The 17,082-nt window shown below is 48.3% G+C and overlaps 2 protein-coding genes across 3 annotated transcripts in view; one reads left to right on the forward strand and one right to left on the reverse strand.

The window, feature by feature from the left end:
* Window positions 1–3,104, reverse strand: part of LOC306832977 (NLR family CARD domain-containing protein 3-like) — a 68,309-nt gene extending 65,205 nt beyond the window's left edge. The window contains exon 1 of the mRNA XM_079357999.1: window positions 2,811–3,104. The gene's annotated coding sequence lies outside the window, so the exon portion shown is untranslated. The remainder of the gene's footprint in view (window positions 1–2,810) is intronic.
* The window catches only part of htr2aa (5-hydroxytryptamine (serotonin) receptor 2A-a), a 10,790-nt gene extending 1,542 nt beyond the window's left edge, over window positions 1–9,248 (forward strand). The window contains exons 1-2 of one of the 2 annotated variants that reach the window (XM_079357080.1): window positions 4,394–4,521; window positions 7,524–9,248. In XM_079357080.1, coding sequence (XP_079213206.1) covers window positions 4,506–4,521; window positions 7,524–8,365 — 858 coding nt within the window. In that variant the 5' untranslated portion in view covers window positions 4,394–4,505 and the 3' untranslated portion in view covers window positions 8,366–9,248. Of the gene's footprint in view, window positions 1–4,393; window positions 4,522–7,523 lie in introns of those variants that run through there. The other variant, XM_079357079.1, reaches the window with a different exon arrangement.
* Window positions 9,249–17,082: the final 7,834 nt, after the last annotated feature.

Raw genomic sequence — 17,082 nt, forward strand, 5'->3', positions numbered from 1 at the left:
GAGGTGGCAGAGACATGTGGCACAGGTGACAGAGACATGTGGGACAGGTGGCAGAGACGTGGGACAGAGAGGTGGCAGAGACATGTGGGACAGAGAGGTGGCAGAGACATGTGGCACAGGTGGCAGAGACATGTGGCACAGGTGACGGAGACATGTGGCACAGGTGACAGAGACATGTGGGACAGGTGACAGAGACATGTGGGACAGGTGGCAGAGACATGTGGGACAGAGAGGTGGCAGAGACATGTGGCACAGGTGACAGAGACATGTGGGACAGGTGGCAGAGACGTGGGACAGAGGTGGCAGAGACATGTGGCACAGGTGGCAGAGACATGTGGGACATGTGGCACAGGTGGCAGAGACGTGTGGCACAGGTGACAGAGACATGTGGCACAGGTGACAGAGACATGTGGCACAGGTGGCAGAGACATGTGGGACAGGTGGCAGAGACATGGGACAGAGGTGGCAGAGACATGTGGCACAGGTGGCAGAGACATGTGGGACAGGTGGCAGAGACGTGTGGCACAGGTGACAGAGACGTGGGACAGAGGTGGCAGAGACGTGTGGCACAGGTGGCAGAGACGTGGGACAGAGGTGGCAGAAACATGTGGCACAGGTGGCAGAGACATGTGGGACAGGTGGCAGAGACATGTGGGACAGGTGGCAGAGACATGTGGGACAGGTGACAGAGACATGTGGGACAGGTGGCAGAGACGTGGGACAGAGGTGGCAGAGACATGTGGCACAGGTGGCAGAGACGTGGGACAGGTGGCAGAGACATGTGGGACAGGTGGCAGAGACATGTGGGACAGGTGACAGAGACATGTGGGACAGGTGGCAGAGACGTGGGACAGAGGTGGCAGAGACATGTGGCACAGGTGGCAGAGACGTGGGACAGAGGTGGCAGAGACGTGTGGCGCAGGTGACAGAGACGTGGGACAGAGGTGGCAGAGACATGTGGCACAGGTGGCAGAGACATGTGGGACAGGTGGCAGAGACATGTGGGACAGGTGACAGAGACATGTGGGACAGGTGGCAGAAACGTGGGACAGAGGTGGCAGAGACATGTGGCACAGGTGGCAGAGACATGTGGCACAGGTGGCAGAGACATGTGGGACAGGTGACAGAGACGTGGGACAGAGGTGGCAGAGACGTGTGGGACAGGTGGCAGAGACGTGTGGTACAGGTGACAGAGACATGTGGGACAGGTGGCAGAGACATGTGGGACAGAGAGGTGGCAGAGACATGTGGGACAGAGAGGTGGCAGAGACATGTGGGACAGGTGGCAGAGACGTGTGGTACAGGTGGCAGAGACATGTGGGACAGGTGGCAGAGACATGTGGGACAGGTGGCAGAGACATGCGGCACAGGTGGCAGAGACATGTGGGACACAGAGGTGGCAGAGACATGTGGGACAGGTGACAGAGACATGTGGGACAGGTGACAGAGACATGTGGGACAGAGAGGTGGCAGAGACATGTGGGACAGAGAGGTGGCAGAGACATGTGGGACAGGTGACAGAGACATGTGGCACAGGTGACAGAAACATGTGGGACAGGTGACAGAGACATGTGGCACAGGTGACAGAGACATGTGGGAGAGGTGACAGAGACATGTGGGACAGGTGACAGAGACATGTGGGACAGGTGGCAGAGACATGTGGGACAGGTGACAGAGACATGTGGCACAGGTGACAGAGACATGTGGGACAGGTGGCAGAGACATGTGGGACAGATGACAGAGACATGTGGGACAGAAGACAGGAGAGAGCAGGAGACGTGGACTGACGAGCTTTCATACTGAAGCAGCTGTTTGCTCCAAAGAGACAGAGAAGCAGACTTTGACTAAACGCACAGAAAGACGGCTGACGCTCCTGCAGGAGGACACACACGGGGGGGCTGAAGGACCTCAGACCACCTGAGACCTGGTCTGACAGCTACCAACCTCCGAGCTCGTTCCACTTCCAGGATGCTTCCTGACAGGTGCAGTCAGGACGAGAGCCCTGAGGTGGAGTAACCAGCTCGCCTCTCTGCTCGCACTGTCAGAGCGTGTGCACGCGGCCGCGAGCAGCGTGCGAAGGGTTAACACACAACGACCTTTACTTGAGAGGTGCTGGTGACTCCGCCTCTCAGCGTGCTCTGAACCTTCAGTGAACATAAACAGAGTGTTTACAGAAAGTCAACAAAAGCCTTTAAGAGCCGGGATGAAAGACGTCTCTCTGCAGCCTGATCACACACACACACACACACACACACACACACACACACACACACACACACACACACACAGACACACACACACACACACACACACACACACACACACACACACACACACACAGACACACACACACACACACACACACACACACACACACACACACACAGACACACACACACACACACACACACACACACACACACACACACACACACAGACACACACACACACACGGGTCAGTCTTTATGTTCTCCATGAATGTACCTGCATGAGTTGTACCTCGGTGTGAGTGAGTCATTGACAGACAAACAAAGAGCTCATTATGCGTCCATCATTAGTAAAGGACGGCGTGAAAGGACGGCGTGAAAGGCAGCGAGCGGCGTACGGAGACACATCCGTCCACTTTCATTTCTGTCTCTGCAGAACTTTCAGACGTTTGTAATCAGCAGGGACATAAATAAGACAGATATAGCAGAGACCGTGGTGCATTATGGGTCGCTTCCATCGCTGCAACACCTGTTCACCTGATAACTGCTCTCATATCTGGCAAACCCAGGGGCGTCCAAAACGGCCTTCAAAGCCCCGCCTACCTTCTCTGGTCCAATCAGATCCAGAGCATTCAGGAGCAGAATCTAAAGTTAGAAGGAGGACATACTGGCTGCTGCATTGTTGAAGAGAAGCTTCAACACAGCAGGTTTCCTTCATGATCACACAGGAAGAGAGCAGCTCTCTGATTGGCTGATTGATCACACAGGAAGAGAGCAGCTCTCTGATTGGCTGATTGATCACACAGGAAGAGAGCAGCTCTCTGATTGGCTGATTGATCACACAGGAAGAGAGTAGCTCTCTGATTGGCTGACTGATCACAGAGGAAGAGAGTAGCTCTCTGATTGGCTGACTGATCACAGAGGAAGAGAGCAGCTCACTGATTGGTCCTTTTAATGTCAGTCCTAGATTAGATGTGTTGCAGGGACGTTACGGTGTGACTCAGAGACGTTGTGCTTTACATGGTTACATCATGTTGTAAAGACGGCGAGGACACAGCTGCAGGGACGAGTCCCGACCAGGAAGCAGCTCCTGCTGTCACATCTGATCACCAGTCTGCAACAGGAAGTAACCTTCAGTGACACGCAGAAAAACAATCACATGACGTCCAAGGTCCGGGACGCAGTGAGGCAGAAACTGTCCAGGCCGGGTCACCAAACAGGCAGAGATCAAACAAAGTCCTCCTCCGTCCTCCTCTGTCCTCCTCCGTCCTCCTCTGTCCTCCTCCGTCCTCCTCCGTCCTCCTCTGTCCTCTTCCATCCTCTTCCGTCCTCCTCCGTCCTCCTCTGTCCTCCTCTGTCCTCCTCCATCCTCCTCCGTCCTCCTCTGTCCTCCTCCGTCCTCCTCCGTCCTCCATCCTCCTCTGTCCTCCATCCTCCTCTGTCCTCCTCCGTCCTCCTCTGTCCTCTGTCCTCCATCCTCCTCCGTCCTCCTCCGTCCTCCATCCTCCTCTGTCCTCCTCTGTCCTCCTCATCCTCCTCCGTCCTCCTCTGTCCTCCTCCGTCCTCCATCCTCCTCTGTCCTCCATCCTCCTCTGTCCTCTGTCCTCCATCCTCCTCTGTCCTCCTCCGTCCTCCTCTGTCCTCTGTCCTCCATCCTCCATCCTCCTCCGTCCTCCTCTGTCCTCCATCCTCCTCTGTCCTCCGTCCTCCTCTGTCCTCTTCCGTCCTCCTCCGTCCTCCTCTGTCCTCCATCCTCCTCTGTCCTCCATCCTCCTCTGTCCTCCGTCCTCCTCTGTCCTCCATCCTCCTCTGTCCTCCGTCCTCCTCTGTCCTCCATCCTCCTCTGTCCTTCTCCGTCCTCCTCCGTCCTCCCTCAGAGTGAGATGTCGTCCCTCGTCCCTCCTCTTCATCGCTGCTGCTCTGAGCGTCTCTGAGAGATAATTCGTCTTCCTTCCTCGTGTTGATCAGAAACACGATGATCTAATGTGTCCGTCGTCGGTCCAGGAAAAACGCCATAGCGCCCTCTGGTGACCCTCGCCGGTCGACACGTTGACGGGTGATTTAATGGTTAAAGCTTAAAGAGTCGAGGTCGTGATCACCTTTTTTTAAACGCCGTTTCTCTCGCCTCTCCCACACTCGCTCTGATTGGTTGTTGCATAGATGAACAGAACGTCTCTGCGGTGATGCTACTGAATAACGTGATGTCAGAGCGGCGAGCAGCGGGTCCCGCCCTCAGGCATCATCACACGCCTCAGCAGCACGCCACGCTCTGTCGCAGCCCACGAGAGCAATGAGATTATGTCAGGCCTTCTGGGTGAAGTCTTAATTTCTCTCACACACACACACACTCACACACACACACACACACACACACACACACACACACTGATGTTCTGTGGAGGAGCGTGATGGTGGCGTTTAGTCGAGCCTGTTTGTGGTCACGCTCTGATCTGACAAGATGTAGTGCTTACACTCACACACACACACACACACACACACACACACACACTCACACACACTCACACACACACACACACTCACACACACACACACACACACACACACTCACACACACACACTCACACACACATGCATGAATACATTTCCCCAAAATTACATAACCCAAAATAATATATTCATGCAAATACTTTTTATTCAACCAAAGTTATTAACATGTCACTGAACACACACACACACACACACACACACACACACACACACACACACACACACACACACACACACACACACACACACACACACACACCTCCCTGCAGCTCGTTAACAGTCTTTTAAAACACGGCTCATTAGATACTTTACCAGTTTGATTTTCTCATTAAAATTAATGAAGACGTCGCTGCTGCTGAAGGTTCAGGGTCCACCCAGAGTCCACCCAGTACAGGGTCCACTCAGGGTCCACCCAGTACAGGGTCCACCCAGGGTCCACCCAGTACAGGGTCCACCCAGGGTCCTCCAGTACAGGGTCCACCCAGAGTCCACCCAGTACAGGGTCCACCCAGAGTCCACCCAGTACAGGGTCCACCCAGAGTCCACCCAGTACAGGGTCCACCCAGAGTCCACCCAGTACAGGGTCCACTCAGGGTCCACCCAGTACAGGGTCCACCCAGGGTCCACCCAGTACAGAGTCCACCCAGTACAGGGTCCACCCAGGGTCCACCCAGTACAGGGTCCACCCAGAGTCCACTCAGTACAGGGTCCACCCAGAGTCCACCCAGTACAGGGTCCACCCAGGGTCCACTCAGTACAGAGTCCACCCAGTACAGGGTCCACACAGGGTCCACCCAGTACAGGGTCCACCCAGAGTCCACCCAGTACAGGGTCCACTCAGGGTCCACCCAGTACAGGGTCCACCCAGAGTCCACCCAGTACAGGGTCCACCCAGGGTCCACTCAGAGTCCGCTCAGGGTCCACCCAGTACAGGGTCCACCCAGTACAGGGTCCACCCAGTACAGGGTCCACTCAGAGTCCACTCAGGGTCCACCCAGAGTCCACTCAGAGTCCACCCAGAGTCCGCTCAGAGTCCACTCAGGGTCCACCCAGTACAGGGTCCACCCAGGGTCCACTCAGAGTCCACTCAGGGTCCACCCAGTACAGGGTCCACCCAGGGTCCACTCAGAGTCCACTCAGGGTCCACTCAGGGTCCACCCAGTACAGGGTCCACCCAGGGTCCACTCAGAGTCCACTCAGGGTCCACCCAGAGTCCGCTCAGAGTCCACTCAGAGTCCACCCAGAGTCCGCTCAGAGTCCACCCAGAGTCCACCCAGAGTCCGCTCAGAGTCCGCCCAGAGTCCGCTCAGAGTCCGCCCAGAGTCCGCTCAGAGTCCACCCAGAGTCCGCTCAGAGTCCGCTCAGAGTCCGCTCAGAGTCCACCCAGAGTCCGCTCAGAGTCCACCCAGAGTCCGCTCAGAGTCCGCTCAGAGTCCACTCAGAGTCCACCCAGAGTCCACTCAGAGTCCACCCAGAGTCCACTCAGAGTCCACCCAGAGTCCACTCAGGGTCCACTCAGAGTCCACTACAGAAATAAACAGCATCCTTTGGGGCCCCTCCAACCTGATTACTGTTCAGTCACAAAAAAATAACTTTTAATCAAGTTTTTACAGATTTCATGCTGTAGCATTATTTAGTCCTCTGGTGCTGCCCGATGGGGCCACCTCAGGGGGGTTTCCATCAGTGTGTGTGTGTGTGTGTGGCCCCCCCCCCCCTCCTGCCCCCCCACAGAGAGTGTGTCCCTCTCTGTGAAGCATGAAACCAGGATAACAAAAAACGTGGGTTTCTTCACCTGCTCCTCAGACTCTGTCAGAGCGAGCGGGTCCAGCAGCTTTTCTGTCGACACTTAATAAGAAAGATCCGTCTTTGACCTCGTCTGCTCCCGACGGGCCGCCACACTTCCTGTCCACCCTCGCTGTGTCTGTCACACTCGGACTCGCTCGCCCTCCTTCCCTCGTGTTTGTGACGAGCAGGTAATGAGGCCGCAGCGTGACTTCCTCACCTCCTACCTGCCTCCTTTCTGCACCTGTCCTACACACGTCCAAACTTTCTGGATGCATTTATTATTAGCTTCATCTGCAACATGCAGCCTGTAAAAGGGGGCGGGGCCTGTACAGGAAGCAGTGACACAAGGTGTGGAGTGACGGCAGGTGAGAACAGGTGAGAGGGTTAAACAGGTGACTTAATGGAAACTTTGACAGGTTGAAAGTGAGGATCAGGTGACCCTCTGAGGCCCCGCCTCCTTCCTCCGCTGGAGTTTAAACATGTGATGAAGCTTTTTGTCCTGCTGGAGAATTCAAACATAGATATCAGAGCTTGTTGGGTCATGTGACGTGGACACGTCATGCACGCAGGTCTCCAGGCCGCTCTGCTGCAGAGATCATCCCTGATGGAGTCCAGAGGTCAGTGAGACGGCGAGCGGCTAACGTTAGCGGACGTCAGGAGCATGAGACTCCCTGCTGTGTCTCTGTCCTTATTCTGTCTCTGACGACCCGCTCAGGACAGGTTCTGATCCACTCAGTCCTTTAAAGAGTCTCCACGTGTTTTCAGCTGATTCAAACAGGACGCAGCCCTAGTAACGGTAACCAAGGGGGGCGGGGCTTTAAGAAGGGCAGAGTGTGGGAGGCCTCTCTGTTTGTCTTCATGTTTCTGGTCTTAAAGTTGTTCTGCTGAGTTTGTCTTCATAGTTTTCATTCGTCTCTGACTCTGACGCTTCTTTTGAGGTCACCAGCTGTTTCCTGCTTTCACACACTGACGTGTTCACGTGTGTGTGTGTGTGTGTGTGTGTGTGTGTGCTCCCCTCTGCAGGGATCTCCATGCCCATCCCCGTGCTGGGCCTCAGGGATCACTCCAAGGTCTTCAAAGATGGCAGCTGCCTGCTGACAGATAACAACTTCGTGCTGGTCGGCTCCTTCGTGGCGTTCTTCGTGCCGCTCACCATCATGGTCGTCACCTACTTCCTGACCATCAGAGCGCTGCAGAACGAGGCCACCCTCTGTTTGGACCAGCTGGTCCCGCGACCCAAGTGGAGCACCACCTTCACGCTGAGCTTCTTACCTCAGACCTCGCTGTCCTCCGAGAAACTCTTCAGACGCTCGATAAGCCGCGAGGCCGGCGGCAGAGGGAGCAGCGGCGGACTGAGCGCCGCCCGAGGGAGTGTCACGGGCTCGTTGTTCGGACGCCGCACCATGCAGTCCATCAGCAATGAGCAGAAGGCGTCTAAAGTACTCGGGGTTGTGTTCTTCCTCTTCGTGGTCATGTGGTGTCCGTTCTTCATCACCAACGTGCTGGCGGTGGTGTGTGACCCGGCGGCGTGCGAGCCGGGGCTCATGGGAGGCCTGCTGAACGTTTTCGTATGGGTGGGCTACTTGTCCTCGGCGGTCAATCCCCTGGTCTACACGCTCTTTAACAAAACGTACAGAGCGGCGTTCCTCAGATATGTCCGCTGTCAGTACACACCGGAGAAGAAACCTCTGCAGCTCATCCTGGTGAACACGATCCCGCCGCTCGCTTACAGCTCGTCACAGCTGCCGCTCGCCGACATGGCGAGGCTGAGAAACGGAGTGAAGGACTTTTCTCTGCCGGGACAGGAAGCAGAGAAATGTAAACAGGACAAAAAACATGGCGAGAAGGACGAGAGCTGCGTTTGAGCCGACGCTGAACTGGAACCGTTCTGAGCTGACGTTTGAGGTTTTAAGTTTCAAAGTGCCAAAGACAAAGTGCCTCTCGTCAGGATCCAAGACACGCCGAGGTCCAGAGACTAGATCCTGGTCCTCATGTCCCGGGTCGACACCGGCTCGGGTTCTTTATTACAATAAAGTAAATCTACGTTTCTTTTCCCCGAGTCGATCTGAGCGATTTCATGCCAAATCTCTGTTTTAGGAAAGAACAGATTTTAATCTCTTTGTTGGCATCGTATGAATGTACAACAGAAAACAATCAGCCAATCACTGAACAGGATTTTTCCCCTCTTACATATTGTCACTGTTTATATCTTTACAGGTACAAAAACCAGAACAGTCCATCTAAATGATCATTAATCCCAAATGTTTGAACCATTAATGGATCATTTTGTAAACTAATACTGGAAAAAGAAAAGAGTCAAGGTTTTTAGATTCTTCATTTTTAAGTGCTGCTCGGCTGCAGCGACCTCGGCTCAGCTCGCCACATCAGTCCGCTGGCCTTCAGCTCCCTCACAGCGAGCAGCTGGATCAGGAGGGATTAGACTGGCACGTTATCAGATGCTGATGTCTGAGAAGGAGATCCACGATGAGCCAGACGCTCCGGGACTCCAGACTCCCGCAGAGGACGGAGAAAACCGTCCAATTAAGACGGAGAGGATCCTGCTGTGTCTTCTGCTGGAGGTTAGCAGCAGAATAAATATCATGTTTGTGCAGAGAAAACAAAAATCTATATTTGTATTTTGTGCAGATAAATGTGACAAATTGTACCAGATTGTTGAGGTTGGAGATATTTTTATTGACCAGTCATGTGATCTGATGCAGTATTGAGATTATTACTTCAGAGGATTTAACTGTAAAAGTCACTTTCTTTGTGTTTGCCAGACTCCCAGTACTCAAACTGGGATTGAGATGTTTTTCACAGTTTGTACATGTTAATATGGTCTTTTAGATGGAGTCCACATGTTTGTACACTGTTTTAAAATGTGATTAAATGGATTTGCTGTTTCAGACTTAAGAGAATCACTGTGGTGGGTTGTACCGTGAGTATTTGATCAAAGAGCATGAACACACAGCTGACACCTGATCTTTGTGTTTTATTTATTCTGCTACTGACGCAAAACAGCAAAAACATCAACAAGTGTCAACATACAGCCTCCAAATAAACTACAACAATCCTTTCTGCAACAACAAACAAAAACACAACCTGCAGAACCTGGCTGTTTGAGGGCTTCCTGCCTAAATAACACTTTACCCCAATTATGTAAAATTGGCAGTTTAAATTGTGTGTATGTGATTACTTTAATCTATTAAAGGACCAATCAGAGAGCTGCTCTCTTCCTGTGTGATCATGAAGGAAACCTGCTGTGTTGAAGCTTCTCTGACAACAATGCAGCAGCCAGTATGTCCTCCTTCTAACTTTAGATTCTGCTCCTGAATGCTCTGGATCTGATTGGACCAGAGAAGGTAGGCGGGGCCTTGAAGGCCGTTTTGGACGCCCCTGGGTTTGCCAGATATGAGAGCAGTTATCAGGTGAACAGGTGTTGCAGCGATGGAAGCGGGCAGTGGAACTGCTTCAGATAGAAGTGATTGTACCCGAGCTAAAAAGCCTCTGCATGTTTCTAATAAGCTCCAGCAGCAGAAAGCTGCTCAAACTAGGATCAATGTTGGAGATGAAACATGGAGAGAGGTTAGAACGCAGAAAGCTTTACAGACCCATGCAGAGCTGGCTAAACACTGAAGCTACAGTGTCCACCACATGCAGAGCTGGCTAAACACTGAAGCTACAGTGTCCACCACATGCAGAGCTGGCTAAACACTGAAGCTACAGTGTCCACCACATGCAGAGCTGGCTAAACACTGAAGCTACAGTGTCCACCACATGCAGAGCTGGCTAAACACTGAAGCTACAGTGTCTACCACATGCAGAGCTGGCTAAACACTGAAGCTACAGTGTCCACCACATGCAGAGCTGCATCACTGACTGGTGAAGTGGTTATCTGGATTTGGAGGCTAAAGCTAGTTCAGTGTAATGTGGTGTCTGTTGGAGTTAGTGTCATGAGGAGGGACTGTAAGGTTTTGTGTTTGAAGAACAGTTTTTAAATGAAGTGTTCAGCAGGAGGCTGTCAGGATCCAGACTACAGAAACATGAAGCTGTTCAGAGACAGAAGTCATTAAAGGAAGAGAAATATTAGCTCTGCAGGAGGTTTGCTTTTAGCTTCACAGCGACATTTAGCAGAGACGATTTTTATTTCTACCTGCTGAGTCACAAACATGGAAACAAAGACAGGACATAATTCAGTGTCTGCGTCCAAATAAACAATTCTGCGCAAAAATAATAATCATAATTTAACAACTGAGAGTCTCGAAGTGCTTTCTTAGAAGGATGAAAACAAAACCAAGCCTGCCGTCCTAAAATAAAACCCAGGAGGCGTCCTCTTCAGCGTTGACGTCGGCTGCAGAAGTGTTTCATGGATCATCCTGGTGGCTCTTTCTGCATGGATCTGAATCCCTCATGATACATCTGCTCTCAGTTTGTATTTCTGTTTCAGTAGCTTAAGAACACTGAAAACCTTCTGCTGACAGGACTCTGGATCCACAACGCAGATCTGGTTTCTTTTTACAGGTGTCTATTTTGGACTTCGATGTTTGATGGTGAAAGTCGTTTGTTTTGTACATCAACTGTGTGAAACAGTTCCTCGTTATTGTTTTCAAATAAAAGTTAAAAAAAAACAACAACTAACGAAGCACTAACCGTGTGTGTGTGTGTTTAATTTATTCACATCTTAAGTGCATGAATACATTTCTGAGTAACATAGAGCGAATAAGATGGAACCATATTTATTCTAATGGTTCAGCAGCAGCTTTACAAAGAGGCAAACAAGCACAAAGGAAAAGGGATTATCAACAGAAACATTTCAGTGTGGTGTCTAAACACATTCATTCACATGTGTTGGGTTTGTTTGGATTGAGGTTCAATCATGTTTTTTATTAAACAGTTTTTGTTCTTAACGCTCTCCTTGTTGATTTGGACGCAGACACTGAATTATGTCCTGTCTTTGTTTCCATGTTTGTGACTCAGCAGGTAGAAATAAAACTCGTCTCTGCTAAATGTCGCTGTGAAGCTAAAAGCAAACCTCCTGCAGAGCTAATATTTCTCTTCCTTTAATGACTTCTGTCTCTGAACAGCTTCATGTTTCTGTAGTCTGGATCCTGACAGCCTCCTGCTGAACACTGTTTGTCTACAGTATATGTAACCCACATAAGGTTACTGGAGTGCAATTCTCTACTCTGCCAGAGGGGGCGCACACAGCTCGGGAACTTTGTAGAAAAACGCACCTTCCCTGGACTGGTATGGGAAGATCCTCTGAGAGATCAAAAATCACAAAAAACAACCTAGTACTAAATATTGAAATATAGTTTGTCCATTAGGTTGAAAGCTGTGACAGAGAGAATAGAGCCTCGTGACTCAGTGAGCTACTTAAGATACCTCCGGTAAGGATGCTAATGCTAACGCCAGTGTTATGCTAATTGTGCTAGCTCCATTATGGCGCAAAATACCGTTCGTCTCAGACCAATCAGAGTTGTGACCTTGATTCTTACTTCTTGATACCACATAGACAGAGATTCAGGTTGTTTTATGTTGTTTAAGATGCTTATAAAAGATCGCTAATTGCGTTAGCCGCGCGCTAATCTTTAGCATTAGCTATCGTCGTTAGCATTTAAATGTGTATTTGTCTTGATTTTAGCTCTGCTGCTAGCTCAGCTAGGCTAGTCACCACTGTAACCAATCCTTGATAGTATTCACACCGCTAAAGGTGCCTTTATGATATATTCTGTTATACTGTTTTATTAACTTATAACTGTTATTGATTATATTCTGTTTTGTTGACTTTATATCCTTTACAGTTGGTTATATTTGATTTGACGTTTAAATGGAGACAAGTTGATGAGATTTAAACTGAACTGAGACAACAGTAACTAATGCATTCTGTACTGTGTGCATAGATTTATTTTTTAGAGAGGTATATTTCATCTGAATCTGACCGTGGCGGTCAGTGGCGAGCCAAGCGCAGAGGTCAGTGAACGGACCGAGAGCCTGGTGTGGCATCTCTGGAAGAATCATCATCCTGCGTCTTCATATCATTCATACAGGTAAGAACACACACAAACCTATAACATACATGCTCCCAGAAACACACGCCTGTGCACTCAGGAAGCCGGCTTAGGTAGAAATGTAATTAGTTTTGTATGATTTATTTTTCCAAACGTATCAGTCTTGTGTTATCTGTTCTCTGCTAACATTTTAATACTTCACACTCTGTAGTCGTACCGAGAGTTTCTGATATTAGCCCAGCTTTAGTTAATAGCTAATCAAATTAGTTATCAGTTGCACATTTTTGCATTTTTATTTTGGACTAAAGTAAAAATCATGCTTTCCTGTTTGGTCTCATTTGGCTTAAACAAATTAAAAGAACACATTAACTTCAGTCTAATTTTGACTTCAGACCAGAAGGAAAAAAAACAAGTTGTCATGTGACCACTCGACGTCACATCTGCTATCTCCCTGCTCGCACAAGCAAGCGTTGTTACCGTTCCCCTTTTCCTTGCTTCAAATGAGAAGACGCCATCACTCCATGGCCCAGGAGGAGGAAAAGGTAAGCTTTCAAAGACTGTTATTTTATTCATGTTTATGATTAGTGATAAACTAAGCTACTTTAGAGAACTGTTTTTTTGCACGTGTTGCCTAAAGCTAGCTAAACCGGGCTATCGCTATATATTATGGGAGTGTCATGTGATAATGCACGTTGGTCTTTAGATGTATTAGCAACCAACCGCGACCATCAACTTTGTATTTACCACTGAAACTTTTATTTTTATTTTCTTGCTAGCATTAACTAGTCGAGACATTTAAGGTATCTGTGTTTACACGGACATAAACAGTGAATCAACAGTTCAGATTCACTGTATGTGATGAATTAAAAACATTATAGAGAAATGGTTCTGATTGAAGAGAGAGATGTCATATTCCATTGTTTATAATGTAGTGTAGGACAGTATTAGCAGTATGATTCAGGTCTAATTAATGAATTACAGCTTGTTGTGTGGCTAGTGCTAACTGCTAAATCTCAGTTTTTCCTTTTGTGTTTACAGGGTCAACGTTTCCTGAAAGTTTAAATAATTGCTGATTTGGTGAGTCTCTGAAGTAATCAAAGTAAAATAGGAATGACTAACAATACAGAATAGCTTCAAAATTACCACAGACGTGTCCTTGCTGTTTTTTAGGTTAAGTCAAACTTGTTTTGTTTTTTTTAGTGTACAGGGCCTCGGTGGTAGGACAGGACAGAGCAGACTGGGAGGAGGTGGCATCAGTTGAATCTAAAGAGAAAGTCAGAGCTGTGCCACCAACACCAACCCAACACCACAGAACAGAGTGTGTTGTAGTGTCAGTGAGTGGCTGTGTGTCTCTGAGAAGTTTTGACTGTGATCGCTGACATAGTTATTAATGTCATGTACCTGCAAGACGAGCCTCAGGGCCGTCTCAGTGTGATGTTACGCAGGACGTATGTCGGCTGTCATCATGACTGATGCTATTCTAAATCTTGAAATGTCAGACAGACTCAACTTTAAAGGCTGCTTTTTTCTCCAACACTAATTACAAAATGTCCTTTTCCATCAGAGAAGGAGAAACGTTAATGCTTTCTACTAAAATCACTTTCTTCTTCTTTGTCTCATTACCAGCGGCTAATGTTAGACTGAAATACATCTGTAGAATCACAAGCTGGAAACTGTGACGAAGATTTGGGAGTGTGTGTGTGTGTGTGTGTGTGTGTGTGTGTGTGTGTGTGTGTGTGTGTGTGTGTGTGTGTGTGTGTGTGTGTGTGTGTGTGTGTGTGTGTGTGTGTGAGAGAGAGCAGGAGAGAAAGTCATATTGTACTAATCTTATTCGAGTCGTGCCCAATGATCCAATTTATCTTTCTAAAGAATTTATCTCTGGCCCATCTGTCTTCTGCTGTTCAAAATAGCACAAGGAGAACACACACACACACACACACACACACACACACACACACACACACAGACAAAGCAGCAGTGGTAATTACAAGTATGAAGGACACTATTAATATCTGCTGCTTGGTTGTAAGGAAGCAACAAGTGTGTGTGTGTGTGTGTGTGTGTGTGCGCGTGTTCTTGTGTTTGTGGCTTTGTGGGGACACGGCTGCATTGAACCGAGCAACAGGCAAGGTCAAGGTTTCTTTATTAGCACCCAAAGGAACATTTTGTCATGCAGACAGGATTTCAGCGTTCCAGAGAGAAATACAACAGATTTATATAAAAGAGATTCAAAGTAAACATTATAAACAAACATCTGGTGTCTCAAACAGACGACAGGTAAGAAGCTATGAATAAATGTCCCGACATGGTAAAGTGAATCATCTTGTGCTAGCTTTGTTAGCTGCAGGTATAAAAGAGTTCCTGTAGCGTTTCGTTCTCCCTTTAAGAGCAGCACAGCCAGAGCGGAGAAGCTGAAACTCCACATTTAAAGGATGAGAGAGGCCGTTGCATGTCGTGCTCGCTGCTCGCTGCAGCTGCACAGAATATAGATCCATCAGGTTGGATTGAGACGCTCCTGAGAGTTTGCTCAAACACTTGACAGTTTGATTGAGAGCATTTTTGTTTTTCAGAGTCAGGTTAGCAAACCATGAAACAAGAGAAGAAGAGGATTGATTTAATCTGAAGAAAGAAATCGTCAGGGCGACAAAGAGATGAAACTGAGCAAAACTATGAAAAATGACTATCATTTGTCCTTTTTACACCAGGCCGTAAATGTTTATTTATGCATTTAAAAAAATGCATAAATGCTTTTCACGTTTCTGAAAGGGGCATTTCTAAAAACTGGCAGCTTTATTCAAAGTTTAAAGTCATTAAATCACGTTTACGCAGCTGTAAAAAACAAAGTACTTGTGTCACCATCTGGCATCTGATTGGTCAGACACCTTTGTTTAATTTGTTATCATGAGACTTTTGTCCAAAATCCTGCAGAAACAGAAATAAGAAGTGAACCTTTACAGGCCATGTTTCTATAAACCTGCACAAATCAAACGAGAAGTGTGTGTGTGTGTGTGTGTGTGTGTGTGTGTGTGTGTGTGTGTGTGTGTGTGTGTGTGTGTGTGTGTGTGTGTGTGTGTGTGTGTGTGTGTGTGTGTGTGTGTGTGTGTGTGTGTGTGTGAGAAGGAGATCATGAAGGATGTGAATTTATAATCCTCCGGGCGGGTCATAATCCATCAGCCCGCTTTCTGTGTGCAAATTATGGTGGTGAAATGTCAGTCAGCACGACTGCTCTGATTGGTGCACCTGCTGCTACACACACACACACACACACACACACACACACACACACACACACACACACACACACACACTTGTGCAGCATATCATTACCCTATAAATACACTCTTATTTCCTCTTTTTAAGGCTTGTGCCATCCCAGCCATAAATAATTCAAACAGGCATAATTTCCGTGTCCTCCCGTCCTCAGCGTTCCCACAACGAGGTAAAGAAATCTCTTAAACCAAACACTTTCTTTAAACATCTTCACTGTCTGACAGACTATAAAGACTTAATCATCAACTAATACTGAGGAGGTTGTTAACAGATTCCTACAAAGTGTCAATCTGAGTTCATCTGAGGAAAAGTTGTCATTGAGGGTGAAAAGTTTTGTTTCTAAGTGGAGTTAGCGAGCGCGGGGTAATTAAAGGACTCTTCGCAAATCCCTCCGGAGACGGGTGTAGGAAGACGAGGGGATTAATTACAAATCAGACGAGGGGAAGGAAGAGATGAGAGGGATGAGACGAGAGAGGGGTTTGGAAAAAGTGGGAAAAATGTAAACAAGAAAATTAAAGGCAGAAATCGTTACAAAGACGGAAAAGAAGAGAAGGAGAGGTCGGGGGAAAAACAGAGAGGAGGTTATTAAGTGAGAAGTCAAGGAGAGGAGAGAGGAGAGGAGAGGCAAAGAAGCTGAGAGCAGGAAACACAAAGATGCGACACAGTCAGAAAGATAGAGAGCTCAAAAACAGAGGAGGTTAACAACACTTTATTTTTTTAGAAATGAAGATTGACAGATTTGATGGCTCCTCTCCCACGTTTCCCTCCAAACAGACAAACTGGACGAGCAGTCTGAAATATGCCAAGAGGATTTTATTTACATCATCACAAAGCCCTGTTTCAGCTCATAGGACCTGTTTATATCTCCAGTAACATTCGTTTACAAGAGGATAAAAAACAAACGTCCTGAAAACAAATCTGTTCATATTTAATGAAACATCAACAGAATCTGTGGGTCCTATCTTTTCTCCTGCAAACACCTGTCAACCTAAACAGATGAAATAGACTCAGACAGGAAGTCAGATCCTGAGTTTTATTTCAGTCATTGTATACTCGTCACTTTGTCAAAACAGGAACCAAAATAACAGAAGATCCACCTTGGAAAGATAAGATGGAAACTTTATTCTGTGAGTCCAGCTGATCTTGGCTGCGCTAACACCACAGAAACGATACGGTTGGGTCGGGTGCACGATGGACAGAGAGAAAACATGTCGGAGACGGATCGCATCCCGAGGAGTCTGATAGTCGTATACATGACTCAAATACATACAAGCTCCCTCGCTGCGTCACTTTGTGCCAGA

The sequence above is a fragment of the Symphodus melops genome (assembly GCF_947650265.1).
Source record: "Symphodus melops genome assembly, chromosome: 12".
Lineage (NCBI taxonomy): Eukaryota > Metazoa > Chordata > Actinopteri > Labriformes > Labridae > Symphodus > Symphodus melops.